At 42.1% G+C, this 15680-nt stretch overlaps 1 protein-coding gene across 4 annotated transcripts in view; it reads left to right on the top strand.

The window, feature by feature from the left end:
- The window catches only part of sardh (sarcosine dehydrogenase), a 134230-nt gene that overhangs the window by 67013 nt on the left and 51537 nt on the right, over window positions 1–15680 (top strand). For all 4 annotated transcript variants that reach the window (XM_079524996.1, XM_079524997.1, XM_079524995.1 and 1 more), the window contains 6 exons: window positions 2299–2478; window positions 3173–3296; window positions 5857–5957; window positions 8250–8354; window positions 13799–13928; window positions 15272–15358. In XM_079524996.1, coding sequence (XP_079381122.1) covers window positions 2299–2478; window positions 3173–3296; window positions 5857–5957; window positions 8250–8354; window positions 13799–13928; window positions 15272–15358 — 727 coding nt within the window. The remainder of the gene's footprint in view (window positions 1–2298; window positions 2479–3172; window positions 3297–5856; window positions 5958–8249; window positions 8355–13798; window positions 13929–15271; window positions 15359–15680) is intronic.

Raw genomic sequence — 15680 nt, 5'->3', positions numbered from 1 at the left:
CCCCGGTAAAATCTGAATCGCCCCCGCCCGCCCACCCCTTTTCCCCTCACTGTATATGTTTCTTTTGCCTTTTTACCTCCTTTATGATGAATTCCCGTTCTGCTCTTTGGCTTTATAGAAGTGTATATTTGTACGTCTCTAAATGTTTTGATGAATTGAACAAGGTGGACCCTCTTGTAAACAAGTGTAATGCTTTATTGGGTCGTCCACTCACAGTTAACAGTCTTTGTATTGAGTTGTGCTTGAATTGTACTGTAATTCTGCAAACTGTTAATAAATATTTCAATCAATCAATCAAGACAGTTGACTGGCCCTTACATATAGGCTACCCGCTGCTATATTATTAATATATCACAACATAATGTTATATCATTGACCTAAATGGCGTTATATCGACAATGACAGTATGATGACAGGACATGTGGAAAAGTTAAACGGTTACTTTACCTGGGTGACATCATGTTCTGATACTTGAATGAAAATAATATTCCTCTACCGTCACCGTGTAGTGTTTTGTTTCATTAGTGTGAGGGTGATAAAATATAGCCTGGCTAATAAGCCAGACTCAAATCACACTGTCGTGTGGTATTTGAGTCTGGAGATGCTGTGTATGGATCTTGTTTCCCGGGGGGCGGGTTCAAACATTTTCGCTTTGACGCAATTGGTCAGAGCTACTGTCAGTCAAAGGTCTCAAGCATTGAACGTCACTGTACCAAAGCCCGCCCATATTGCATACCGTGTCCCGATTGGCCACACCAGTGGTGTAGGAAATGGGCGTACAATTGAGCCTCTCCAGACCGTAATCCGCCGGCAGGAAATTTTTCTTTTGCCAACGGCTGATTCGGTCTGGCTTATTGGCCAGGCTAGATAAAATAGCTGTTGATCCCTTGATGATCCGCTGCTGCTGCCCACTGAGTGAGCACACGCTAAAGATACCAAGGATTGGACAGTGATGTCACAGGTATGCTACGCAACACGGAAGTAACACGGACTCGAAGCCGTTTATAAATCACAGTCAGTGATGCGTCCGCTGACGAATCCTTGGTATTTTCATTCGAACGGACGCCGCTGTTTGGAAAATCCTTGTTAAGGTCGGGAAACAGTTTCCAGGAATTGCATTTGCATTCCAATGGGTGATTGAGTGTCGCGCTCTACAGCAAAGGCCAAATCCGCTGCCCACTAATAGTTCTCAGGTCTGGTGTGTGTCCTCTTTTTTTTTCTCAGTCGTGCTTTCAAATGGATTTGTAGATACAACGGGAAAAGTTGGGGGATTCCCTTCTCGCGTACCAGTGGCACATGTCCCGCGGCCTGGCACCGGTATTTGCCGTTGCCCAAATGTGCCCAATATGTGCTGACCTCATCACATTTGTGCTAACCTCGCCTCACCAGGCTTTCCACCACCTCGGAGGAAAGCCTGGTCTCTGTTTCAAAAGTCTGTATGATCTGGTCGGGAGCGGATGATATCGTTACGTCATGTTGTAGTATTGTTTTGTAGTCGACAGGCAGGAACAGGGCGGCAACTTCCTTTTCCCACAAACCGATTTTTCTCAATAAAAGCTCTCGTAGCCTGTAGCTTTTATTGAGAAAAATCGGTTTGAGGGAAAAGGAAGTTGCCGCCCCGTTGTTCCTGCCTGTCGATATCATCCACTCCCGACAGGATCATATACCCTAAATGAAATGGTGCCCAGGCTACATTTGTGCTAACCTCATCACATTTGTCATGACGGCTATTTTTTGTGTTTTTTGTGCAAAACTAATGCTTGAAAACCCTCCAATTTTCCCGAGATTCCTTGCAAAGCATTTGCCTTCAATGAGCGGAAGATTGTCAAGCTTCCGCGTGCGTAACATAAGTCCCGGAAAAGACGCGCTGTGATTGGCCAGTAGTCACTTGAGTGACAGCGAGAGACATGGAGGAGTCGCATGAGTGACGTCACTCGGGCAGCGACGCAGCGTGACTTCAGCAAATGCCTTCAGCACTTCTAAATAAGAAAGCTGCGGAGGAACTGTTGCTTTGTGTTCACTCTTTAATGTTTTCTGTTAGCTTGTAGGTCTGCTTTTTTTTTTTAAATCGTGCAAATGTGGCGCAAATTTCGAATATATGTATATTCTTTCAGAGCAATTGTTTTTAACTCAAAACTTTGCTTCTGGGAGGGGTCCCTGGAACAACATATTTTGAGATGGGCGTTGGCAGCCAATTACATATTATTTCAGAAAACTGTCAGGATTTAGAAGACATTTGTAGAATCGTCCTCAGGTCTAAATGTGTTAATCATATTCTTAATGATTCGTCCTCTCCAGCTGGGTAAGGTGTACGGTATCGAGTCCTACGTCCTCTCCCCTGCGGAGACCAAAGACCTGTATCCCCTGATGAACGTTGACGACCTCTACGGAACACTGTACGTACCTAAAGATGGAACCATGGACCCAGCAGGAACCTGTACCACACTGACCAGGGCTGCGACTGCCAGGGGAGCAACGGTAATGTGTACAATGTACAATCAGTGTTGATTTCATCGACTAAAACGAAAACGAAATGGAAATAAAAACGAAGCTACTGTATGATGACTAAGGCTAAATATACAATTTCGTCAAACAAAATACAAACTGGAATAAAATGTTAGGAAGGGACTAGTGGACAAGAGATCCAGTATAAGTCATTCTACAATTAGTTGTACAACAAGTATCAAGCATCAAGGCCCGCCAAAATACATTTTGTTCGACTAAATCAACTGTAGATTTAGTCGACTAAAATCGTATGATATTTAGTCGACTAAAACTAGACTAACACTAAAACATTCCAGGTGACTAAAATGTGACTAAAGACTAAATGAATACTATCCAAGAGACTATGGGCTCCATTTTCGTCACCGCTAAACCCCTTATCCCTAAACTTCTTTGCCTTTTTTTACTATTTTGAAAAACATTTTTGAATAGTTCAACTAGCCAATCTACATTGACACGTTGTGAGCTTGTAGACTGGCCATTTTAACTATTCAAAAATGTTTTGCAAAATAGTAAAAAAAAAAGGCAAATAAGTTTAGGGATAAGGTGTTTTTAGCGTTGACGAAAATGGAGCCCTATGACTAAAACTAAAAATCTAAATTTGCTGCTCAAAAACAACACTGATTTTGCGTCTGTGTGCCCCTCCTCCTCCTCCTCCTCCTCCAATCAGGTGATAGAGAACTGTCCGGTGACCGGTATCCAGGTGCGGGCGGATGACCTTGGAGTGAAGCGAGTCAAAGCAGTGGAGACTCCTCATGGCACCATTGAGACATCCTGTGTGGTCAACTGTGCAGGTTAGATTGAAATTAATATTAGTACCGTAACTACTATGAAGGATTGTGTTAACACGTTTTTACTAGTGATGGCAGGTTAATCGGCAAACACATCGGTATCGGCCCATTCTAGTTGTTTTTCGATTAATCGGCATCGATTCGATTAATAAACAAGACCGATTCATTAATCGGTCTGTCTTTACAGATAAACAAGCCCAAAGTAACAGCTTGAACAGATCAATAAGCTCACAATATTAAATTGGTTTGGGTTGTTTTCTTACCTTTATTATGGGCAAACTAATCCATTCCATGAGTTATTTCTCTCCGTTTATTAGCAATTTAAGAAATAAAAAAGAGATAAAAAAAGTCGCTCATTGACTTCCATTGTAACGGGGAAACGGCTCTCAAAGTTACTCTTTTAGCACATAAACCAATGCAACAAAAGCTGATTCTGACAGTTTATGACATCAGGAAAATGTCAATTTTGTCTTGTTTTGACTAGTTTGTGTAGAAAGAAGATCCGGTAGGTATGCCTACGCTGACCGAATCACTGCTGTTCGCGTTGGTTTATGTGCTAAAAGAGTGACTTTGAGAGCTGTTTCCCCGTTACAATGGAAGTCAATGAGCGACTTTTTTATTTATTTTTTATTTCATAAAATGCTAATAAACAACACAACGGAGCGAAATAACTCATGGAATGGACTAGTTTGCCCATAATAAGGTAGGAAAACAACCCAAACCTCTCAAAAAGTGGTCTTACCCTTTAAATCTGACTTGCCTAAGCCTGCAGTGCAGACACCCTGTTACATGTATTTTTCAGAATGGACAAAATTATTATAATTTTTCAATACAGAATGAGATCATAATCTAATCGGTAATATTGGTTATCAGGCCATAACGACAATTCATTATATCAGATCTATCGGCCAAAAGGTCTCATCGGCACATCCCTGTCACGTTTTAATGAAACTCTAGGCAAATCTTATTGAAATAAAGAATCTCCCTCTGTGTCTGTCTGTCTGTCTGTCTGTCTGTCTGTCTGTTTCTTTCTCTCTCTCAAAGATGCATATGGCAGCATCTGTTTTTGTTTTATTCTTATTAGTCAATATTCGTATCTTAATCTGAATTATGCACTTTTTAAATCTCAAGGAAATACTGTGGCGGCGGTGGCTCAGGGGTAGAGTGGCTGGATGGTAACCGCAACGTTGCTAGTTCGAACCCTGTGGGCTCCCCCAGAGTTAGTGTCGAAGTGTCCTTGAGCAAGACACTGAACCCCCTAATTGCTCCTGATGTGCTGGTTGGTGCCTTGCATGGTTTCCCCCGCCATCGGTATATGAATGTGCGTGTGAATGGGTGAATGTAATGCACAATCTATGTAAAGCGCTGTGGATGTTGTGTGTAAGATACAGCCTGTAATCTCTTGTAGCAGCAGTACAATGTGCTGTACACTACAGTACAAGAAGCTGTTACACATGTATTTCTTGCTTTGACCACCAGAGGGTAGTCCGTAACTGCACAAACATTATTAGGGGCCTCTGCCGCCTCTCCTATTTGTCTCAGAACTTGAGTGCAAAAGGATAGTTGGCCTCACAGACATATATACATAGACGCCCTTTCCGGCTCTGAGGCGCGTGTCACCATTGAAGGCACAATTTTCCCGACATTCCTTGCAAAGCATTAGCGGAAGCAAAGCGGAAGCTTGACAAGCTGTATTGTTAATAACTTTGTTGTTTGTGTTTGTTTGTTTGTCTTGTTTTGTATTGTAATGTATATTGTCATGACTGTTATAAAGATTTGTTAAAAAAAAAAAAAAAGCCTTCAGCACTGCACTTTCGCCTTCATTGGGATACACGTCGCTCCAATGAACTGCAGTGGCAAATGAGGCATCTATTTCTTATAATATCTATGGTTGGCCTAGCCTGGTTAATGTTACTCTGTTAAGGCAGTGGTTCCCAAACCTTTTCAAGTCAAGGACCCCCAAATTGACACTAATTAGCCTGCAGACCCCCATTAGGCCTACGTGTTGGCCAAATGTCTTCTAAATCATGACCGTTTTCTGAAAAACCTGTTTCTCTGTCAGTGGTTCTCAAATGATTTCACGTCAAGGACCCCCAGAAATTATATGTAATTGGCCGCCGACCCCCAGCTGAAAATATGTTGTTCCAGGGACCCCGCCAGAAGCAAAGATTTGAGTTAAAAACGTTCGCTGTGAAAGCAAGAAAGCTGTGATAGCCGCTCCCCCCCCCCCCCCCCCCCCCCGCTATTCGTTTCAGTGGAAGTTGCTCAGTGGCATTTGAAGCACCCGGATGAACCGTCTACTTCCGCGTTTTTTCGATTCGTGGAAAATGTGGAAGTGGAAACCGGAGCGCTCAACGTTAAAGCCCAGCTGCACGGGATTTCCTCGTCATAACTCCACGGGTCCGCCTGCAGTCCCACCTCTTACCACTTGTGGCTGAGCGCCTCAATGTTGGAGAGCTGTACTGGGGGCGTGGCTTACAACACCAAAAGGTGGTTCTTGATTTTTCTTTTAGGCAACATTTTTGATGACATTTGTGCGTATGCGTGTGTGTCCACATTGCAGGTGTGTGGGCCCCCAAGCTGGGCGACATGGCAGGAGTCAAGGTTCCCCTCGTTGCAATGCACCACGCCTACGTCGTGACGGAGAGAATCGACGGTATACAGGTAAGAACCATACCCAGGGTTGTTTTCGTCGACTAAAACTAAGGTGGTCTTTAGACGAGAACGGTGTTCATAGAAAACGGCAAAATAAAGTATCGTTTGCTGGTGTCCCTTTTAGACGAGAACGGCGTTTCAGGAGGTGAAAACGCAACAAAGTGAAACCACCTCCCAGAGTGGAAATCTTTGAGAACGCCGTTTTATCCCTTCTCCGTGTAAATGGGCAAAACGGTGATTCCGCAAAACGTAAGACATCAAGGCTCACGTTGGCTCACAGCGCATATGTTTATTACATTGATGCAGAGCCATTACAGCCATATCCATATATGATATAATGGAGTTCCTGAACAAGCCTCCCTCCTCGCCTACAAAGCACTGCTCATCAGCGATGGTGAATGTAAAACCATGATGTAAATAGCAGCAGTGTTTATGTAGCCTAATGTATTATAAAATATACAAGTAAGACGCGTAAACGCGGGAAGCGAACGAAGCTGTTGTGGCAGTCTGACACACACACACACACACACACACACACTCTGTATCTTCCAATTTCAGTTCGTATTGGTTTGCTCCCAATCATTTGCCCTCTGGTGGCGGGCGGGTGGTGTTACAGCGTGACACACACACACACAGACAGTTTTGGCCATCTTCTATAGTTAGTGCTCACTTCGTTCGCAATCACTTCGTTCGCAATAACCATCCCATGGCGCGCTCTGCCTGCAAGCTACCTGGTTCTTCTTCTTATACGTGGGTGACTGGTCTATTTGGCAGCCCGTTACGGCCACCTAGCGACATTATAGCGTTTTCATAAAGTGTGCGTTCTCGTGTAAAGGGTCAATAAAAAATGAGAACGCAACAGGACTTTGTCGATTTATCTGGAGACCGTCGCCATCTAAAAGAGGCGTAAGACGAAAAATTTGCCATTTTGATTGTGATGAGTCACTACTATACCTGGCCAACGGATAGGATGATTGTGATGAGTCACTACTATACCTGGCCAACGGATAGGATGATTGTGATGAGTCACTACTATACCTGGCCAACGGATAGGATGATTCTGATGAGTCACTACTATACCTGGCCAACGGATAGGATGATTGTGATGAGTCACTACTATACCTGGCCAACGGATAGGATGATTGTGATGAGTCACTACTACACCTGGCCAACGGATAGGCATACAGTGATGAGTCACTACTACACCTGGCCAACGGATAGGCATACAGTGGTGAGTCACTACTATACCTGGCCAACGGATAGGCATACAGTGGTGAGTCACTACTATACCTGGCCAACGGATAGGCATACAGTGATGAGTCACTACTATACCTGGCCAACGGATAGGCATACAGTGATGAGTCACTACTACACCTGGCCAACGGATAGGCATACAGTGGTGAGTCACTACTATACCTGGCCAACGGATAGGCATACAGTGATGAGTCACTACTATACCTGGCCAACGGATAGGCATACAGTGATGAGTCACTACTATACCTGGCCAACGGATAGGCATACAGTGATAGTGATGAGTCACTACTATACCTGGCCAACGGATAGGCATACAGTGATGAGTCACTACTACACCTGGCCAACGGGACTGATGAGTCACTACTACACCTGGCCAACGGATAGGCATACAGTGATGAGTCACTACTACACCTGGCCAACGGATAGGCATACAGTGGTGAGTCACTACTACACCTGGCCAACGGATAGGCATACAGTGGTGGAAAAAGTACTCAATGGTTTTACTTCAGTAAAAGTACCAATACTGCAATTTAGAACTACTCCGTTACAACTAAAAGTACGGAATTGAAAATGTACTTGAGTAAAAGTACAAAAGTATCGGCATCAAAATGTACTTAAAGTACTAAAAGTAAAAGTACTCATATTGCATGGCCAGCAGACCACCATGGCCCATCACCATTACTTTTTTTAACCGATATTGATAACATCCTGCCGAAAAATGTTGCGCTGACAACCCCCCCCCCCCCCCCCCGCTCGCGATTCCAAATGGCCAGCAGACCACCATGGCCCATCACCATTACTTTTTTTTAACCGATATTGATAACATCCTGCCGAAAAATGTTGCGCTGACACTCCCCCCCCGCTCGCGATTCCAATTGGCCCAGTCAAGCTATGAGCTTGTAGATCTGCTAATTTTTCAACAGCTAAAGTACAACATAATGCTTAAAACACCAAAAGGGGTTCCCGCCCATAATGTGTTAAATCACAGCTCAAAGTTTTTACTTCTACTATATCTTCTACTGTCTCTGTTTTTGTCTTGTTTCTCAGAATATGCCTAATGTCAGGGACCATGATGCTTCAGTGTACCTGCGCCTCCAAGGTGACGCTCTCTCCGTGGGGGGGTACGAAGCCAACCCTGTCTTCTGGGATGAGGTAACTCCAAAGTTGATACGTACTTCTCAATAACTCTCTGGCTTGTCTTTTCTGTCTGGTTTTGCAATTAATGTCAGACAAGGTGACTTTTAAATGTTCTTTTTTTTTTTTGGTCCCTCTTTATTGTGTCCCCCCCCCCCCCACACACACACACACACTATTGGTTGGCCCTGAGACTAGACGGCAGCAATATCTCATATACTGTCTGAAAAAAAGAAATCGGAATTCCTGTCTGGACTGTTTGACCCCCCCCATGTCTGTCTCTTTGAATTACTGTTGGTCCTTGCTATCTTATCAGTCCAACGGTCTGCTTTTACTTAAACTGAATTACTGTCCGTTTGAAGCCAACCGATGCCAAATGTTTGGGTCTGATCCCGTTTTTTGAGACCACCCATTACCGATGTTTTGACACATAGCTTTTGCAATCTTTTCTTGACACTTATTTTGCTGGGTGAATTTTTCAAGCTGATGAGGTAGATTTTACTCTGAAAAGCCCCGCCTACCCTCCCCCCCACCCCCCCCCCACACACACACACACACACAAAACCGGGAGGTATAATCTTCCATTACTACCTCGCACTGTCAAGTCTGGAATATAAACGCCTCTAAAGAGAGAGATCAAACAAGATGCTTGATAACCCATTTAGACCTGAGGATGATTCTACAAATGTCTTCTAAATCCTGACAGTTTTCTGATAACTTTATGTTTCTATGTCAGTTACTACATGTTAAGGACCCCTATAATTATATGTATTTGGCCTCCGGCCCCCATCTGAAAATATGTACCATATTTTTACGTAACTACATATTCCTCAATAAAATGGATTACGGCGATTTATATCATTATAAACGACCTAAAGACACCCTATACACGTCCTTAGCACCCCACAAATTTTATTGAGAAGACGTGTGGACACGTACAAAAGTGTCTATTTGAGAACATTTTATAACTTATAAGCAGGTCAATAAAAATGGAACACAAATAACTTTTTGATAGTGGTAGAGAAAAAGTTTTTTTATTAAAGGGGCATTCCACTCATTTTCAACATTTTACTATGTCATTAATATACCTTAGAACTGTTGTGTGGAAATAATAAAAAAAATTCCCCCCATTCTGTGTTTCCTAGAACTGTAGGTCTGAAAAAAATCATTAACATGGTGAAACACATCTTGATGATGTCATCAAGATGTGTTTCACCATGTTAATGCTTTTTTCATAATTGCAGTTCTAGGAAACACAGAATGGGGGCGACTTTTTTATTATTTCCACACAACAGCTCTAAGGTATATTAATGACATAGTAAAATGTTGAAAATGAGTGGAATGCCCCTTTAAGTGTTTCAATATATGAAAAGATTTCCACGACGCTTTTAGACCTTGCTATTTTGAAAACTTGTGTCTCTGTCGGGGTGGAAATCCTATATCTCTGAAACTGTTACTTAAAGGAGCATTCAGTGATTTGGGTGATTTGGGAAAAAAAACCCGGTCAGATAAATCTAGGCGTCCTTGACATGAAAAAGGTTGAACACCACTGACATAGAAACATAGGTTTTTTCAGACTTTTTTTTACTTGCTGAAAATAGCCGGTGGGCTTGTAGATCTGCTACTTTCGGCATGCAACCAAGTGTAAAATGACTTATACTGGATCTCTTGTCCACTAGTCCCATTCCTAACATTTTAGCCTAGTTTTCATTTGTTGACGAAATTGTCAATATATTTAGTCTTAGTTTTTAGTCATCATAGCTTCGTTTTCATTTAGTTTCCATTTAGTTTTCCTCAGTGGAAAAAAGGTAGTCGACGGACATTTTTCGTCTTAGTTTTAGTCGACGAAATCAACACTGATATGTACGCAATCTACTGTTCAGAATCAGACTTCTGCTTTTTTGTCTCATGTACGTATGTGTGCAGACATGGTGCATCTTAAAGGACCACTTCACCACTTTTCAACCTATCTTCATATAATAGGTCCTCACTAATAATCATGATAAAATGGCACGATCTTTTTCTACTCGGTCTGTGTCTCATAGGAGGGCTGTGGGCAGTTTAGAAACCGTGACATCATCATTAGGAAGATTATTTTTTAAACAATTTTGTACAAAAATGTTTAGATTTTCATTATCGTGAGAACGATGGCTTCCATTTTCGCATTGCAACTTTTCAGGACTAGAAAGCATGCAGTTTTTATTAGCTTGTATTTCCCATCGATGATGTCACTGGAAGATGGTTTCTCAACTGCCCACAGCCCTCCTATGAGACACAGACCGAGTAGAAAGAAATTGCGCCATTTTTTCAAGATTATTAGTGAGGACCTATTATATGAAGATAGGTTGAAAACTGGTGAAGTGGTCCTTTAATGGCAGGGTATACAGAATTTATACGAACAGCGGATTCTTTCTTTTTTCTTTCTTTTTTTCTTCTGTCTGGTCAATGGGTGCTTTGATGTACGTGTGAAAGCTCTAGCCCATTCTGGGCGGGAACCCCTTTTGGTGTTTTAAGCACTATGTTCTACTTTAGCTATTGTAAAATAGCAGATCTACAAGCTCGTAGCGCTGCACCGAGTGCCGCGCTACGAGCTTGTAGATCTGCTATTTTTTTTTTAATCTTGAAAATGTGGCGCAAATCTTTGAATATATATTCTTTCAGAGCGAACGTTTTTAACTCAAATCTTTGCTTCTGGGGGGGGGGGGGGGGGGGGTCCCTGGAACAACATATTTTCAGATGGGGGGGGGTCTGTGGCCAAATTCAGATAAATCATGGGTGTCCTTGACATGAAAAAGGTTGAGCACCACTGACATAGAAACATAGGTTTTTTCAGAAAACTGTCAGGATTTAGAAGACATTTACTGTATTTAGAAGACATTTACTGTATTTAGAAGACGTTTACTGTATTTAGAAGACATTTACTGTATTTAGAAGACGTTTACTGTATTTAGAAGACATTTACTGTATTTAGAAGACGTTTACTGTATTTAGAAGACATTTACTGTATTTAGAAGACATTTAGTGTATTTAGAAGACATTTACTGTATTTAGAATCGGCCTCAGGTCTAAAAGGGCTAGAAGAAAATAGAAAGTGCAGAGAGCAGAATTAACGGTGATAGAAGAGAAGAGACGCCTACTGAAGTAAAGACTGAGTCTGGATCGATGGCTTTGAAGAGATTGGCTATACAGAGTCTTAGATAAAGTTAATTAATTGCTCCTTGAATGTCCCCCATACCAAGGACAAGTCTTGCTATTCTCCAGTGTTAGATGCAGGAGGGAACCTGTCTTTAGTTTTTATTTTAGGTGATCTTGAATATTTAATCAAAAAGTATAAAAGGAGAAGTACCTGGCATCTAACTCACAAAATAATGTGCTGTGATTGGTGGTGGTGATGGTGGTGGTGGGGGGGGGGGGGGGTGTCATGGCTGTTCTATCACATCAAAGGTAGATGCAAGCTGTGCTGTATCACCTGTAACAATTATAATTTAGACCTTTTTTTTTCAAAAAAAAAAAAAAGGTTTTCTGAAAATCTTATGTTTCTATGTCAGTGGTGCTCAACGTTTTCCATGTCAAGGACCCCCAGAATGATCTGAATTTGGCCGCAGACCCCCATCTGAAAATATGTTTGTTCTGAAAGAATTTTTTTTAAAGACAACCCACCAGCTCAGATTCTGCAATGTCAGGACTGTCTCTAATGCATTCCTCTGACTGAAAAATGTTGAAAAAATGATGAAAAATGATGAATGTTGAAAAAATGATGAAAAATGTTGAAAATGTCACCCAGCAGCTCAGATTCTGCAACGTCTATTGTGTCTGCAATGTCAGGACTGTCTCTAATGCATTCGTCTGACTGAAAAAGGATGAAAATGTTGAAAAAATTATGAAAAATGTTGAAAATGTCACCCAGCAGCACAGATTATGCAACGTCTATTGTGTCTGCAATGTCAGGACTGTCTCTAATGCATTCCTCTGACTGAAAAATGATGAAAATGTTGAAAAAATGATAAAGTTTTGGAAAAATGTTGAAAATGTCACCCAGCAGCTCAGATTCTGCAACGTCTATTGTGTCTGCAATGTCAGGACTGTCTCTAATGCATTCCTCTGACTGAAAAATGTTGAAAAAATTATGAATGTTGAAAAAATGATGAAAAATGTTGAAAATGTCACCCAGCAGCTCAGATTCTGCAACGTCTATTGTGCCTGCAATGTCAGGACTGTCTCTAATGCATTCCTCTGACTGAAAAATCATGAAAATGTTGAAAAAATGTTGAAAAATGATAAAACAATATGAAAAAATGATGAAAAATGTTGAAAATGTTGAAAATGTCACCCAGCAGCTCAGATTCTGCAACGTCTATTGTGTCTGCAATGTCAGGACTGTCTCTAATGCATTCCTCTGACTGAAAAATGATGAATGATGAAAAATTATGAATTCAAAGATTCGCACCACATTTTCATGATGTTTCAAAAAAATAGCAGATCAACAAGCTCGTAGCGCGGCACTCGGTGCCGCGCTATGAGCTTGTAGATCTGCTATTTTTCAATGGCTAAAGTATGACGGAATGCTTAAAACACCAAAAGAGGTTCCCGTAATTAAAGAAAACTAATCTTTTGATAAAAAGTAAATACTTAACTTTCAGTGTTTCTGAATGTGTCCGGCCTGCTATTCTGTGTTATAGGCTGGTTAAAAAACACGGAATAAACTTTAGTTCTGTTGAAAACGGGAAGCCTTTCTGTCATAGTGGTCGACGGACGACGCCACACTTAACAGCTGTGTTGTTGTTGTTGTTTAATTAATATTTAACTAAAAAGTCTGTGCTCTGTGGGTTGGGGGACATAATTTAACAAACTTGGCAGACCCACCAGGGGGTGCTAAAGATTGGTGCTCTGTGTGTGTAAACTTAACCAAGAGTGGATGTATTTTTAGCCAAATATAACAAGAGGAAGTTCTGTATCAGTGTCTTCTTACATTATTGTGTCTGCATTAGAATCATTATCTTTAATAATAATAAAACATTGGCTGAGTTGTGCTTGTAAGATTAGAAACCCAGGCCTCTGCTTTTGTTATCCTATTTTGGTCCTGAATGTTTGTCCCCGCTGGGGACCTGGGGACCTGTTTCATGTCTCTGTCTGGTCAGACTGCATGCATTTCCTTTTGTCAAAATGTAGACTGTGATTATGTTTTATAATTGGGTCACAATTTAAAAATGTCTAATAACGCTGCCGTCTATATATATATTCTTTTTCCTGTTGATTTGCTATTGTAGATCTTGTAGATGTGCTATTTTTCAATAGCTAAAGTATAACATAATGCTTTAAAACACCAAATGGGGTTCCCGTCCAGAATGGGTTATTCAGTGGTATAGGTCTCTGTTCGATGGCATTGAAAGTGAAACTTAAGAGTGTGGTTTTGACCTTTTTTTAATTCAGTTGGACACGTGTTTGTTGTTTTGTCTCCTTAGGTGTCTGATAAGTTTGCGTTCAGCCTGTTTGATCTGGACTGGGATGTGTTCATGCAGCACATAGAGGGCGCCATAAACAGAGTTCCCGCTCTGGAGCAGACTGGCATTAAATCCACCGTCTGTGGACCAGGTAAACTATTATTGACGCACGCACGCACGCACGCACGCACGCACGCACGCACGCACACTCTCAGAGGCGCACAGAGACGGGCAGATTTAGCAAAATAATTAGATGATTCATCATGAATACACACACACCAATAAGACACAAGCTCATAGCGCGGCACTCGGTGCGGCGCTATGAGCTTGTAGATCTGCTATTTTTCAACAGCTAAAGTACAACATAATGCTTAAAACACCAAAAGGGGTTCCCGCCCCCAAAATGGGTTAACTTTTCAAGGACAACCAGGGTAAGTTAGTTGGACCTGTCGAGTAGGAAGAAACACCGGTTAGATAGATAGATATCAGAGAAGAATGTAGAGGAAGAAGACGATGAGAGAAGACAGAAATGTAGAGGGAAAAACTGATTGGAGAAAATAAATTGGGATGTTATGTTGTCTGAATCTCTAGCCTAGAAACCAGCCAAAGCAAGGCTATAGTACATCTCTCCCACTGTGACCTTGGAAAACCTAATAGTGTTTTAAATTCCAGCGTTTGTGTTTGTGTGGGTCTGCTAAGCATGGCATGTGGAGCATGCATGCATGCTAGGCCTGTTGAGCACTTAGCCGGTTCCCTGGAGAGACCGCGCTCGGTACCAATACGAATAGTAGCAGAAATCGTGAAATCTCAACCATAACCAGAACATTGCTGGTTAGGCCATCAACCATTTTGTTGAGTGTGTGTGTGTGTTTTGTGCAATTCTTTCAGTCGTACCCCTAGGAAATACTTGACCTTGACACAATTTTTCTTCATTGTTCATCTTTCTGTCTCTCTCTGTCGATCTTGCTCTTTCTCTCTCTCTCTCTCTCTCTCTCTCTCTCTCCGACTCTCTCTCTCTCTCTCTCTCTCTCTCTCCCTCCCACTCTCTGTCTCTCTCTGTCGATCTCTCTCTTTCTTTCCCTCGGTCTCTCTCTCTCCCTCTCTGCCGCTCCCTCTCCCTCTCCCTCTCTCTCTCTCTCTCTCTCTCTCTCCCTCTCCCTCTCCCTCTCTCCATCTTGGTCTCAGAGAAGGCCCTGAGAGAGGGAGGCAGAGAGAGGGAGGCAGACTTGGTTACCGTCTATTTTTGTATTGAATTACCGTTCAGCTGCAACCAGTCGATTCTATTGACAATGTTTTTTACAATATCCCCAGGCTAGGCTTAGAGTTCGGCGGCGCCTATTCATTTTGAAGACGTGTTTTGAACAATTTGGTGTTTTGATTACATTTCATTCATTTGACGCACGTGTTTAAATGTGCAGACATATTATTGGCACTGTGTTTGCATTCATTCAGCTTCTCCAAACTGTTGTTTGTCTCCTTTCCTCTCGTCTCCAGAGTCGTTCACAGCCGACCACAAACCCCTCATGGGAGAGGCACCAGAAGTCAGAGGGTTCTTCCTGGGCTGTGGTTTCAACAGTGCTGGTAAGTAAGAGAAGAGATGGGCGGATATATAGATGGATATAAATAACGCCAGGAGAGGAGAGCGGTAGAACCATAGACGTATAGACGCCCTTTCTGGCTCTGAGGCATGTGTCACAATTGAGCAGTGGTGGAAAGTTGTGACGCATTGTGAGCTTGTAGATCTGCTATTTTCAGTAGATTTTGTACACATTTTTTACATAATAGGTAGTTAAACAACTAGTCGACTAGTAAACTAAGCAACTAGTCAACTAGTAAAAATGACTAGAGGTGAATGCCCTAATGGGTAGAACGGTGGCAGGAACCCCCCGTTTGCTTTGGAAAA

This window comes from Electrona antarctica (genome assembly GCF_951216825.1).
Source record: "Electrona antarctica genome assembly, chromosome: 16".
Taxonomy (NCBI): Eukaryota; Metazoa; Chordata; class Actinopteri; order Myctophiformes; family Myctophidae; genus Electrona; species Electrona antarctica.
Note: the sequence above shows the minus strand (reverse complement) of the source record. Positions and strands in the feature narration are given on the sequence as shown.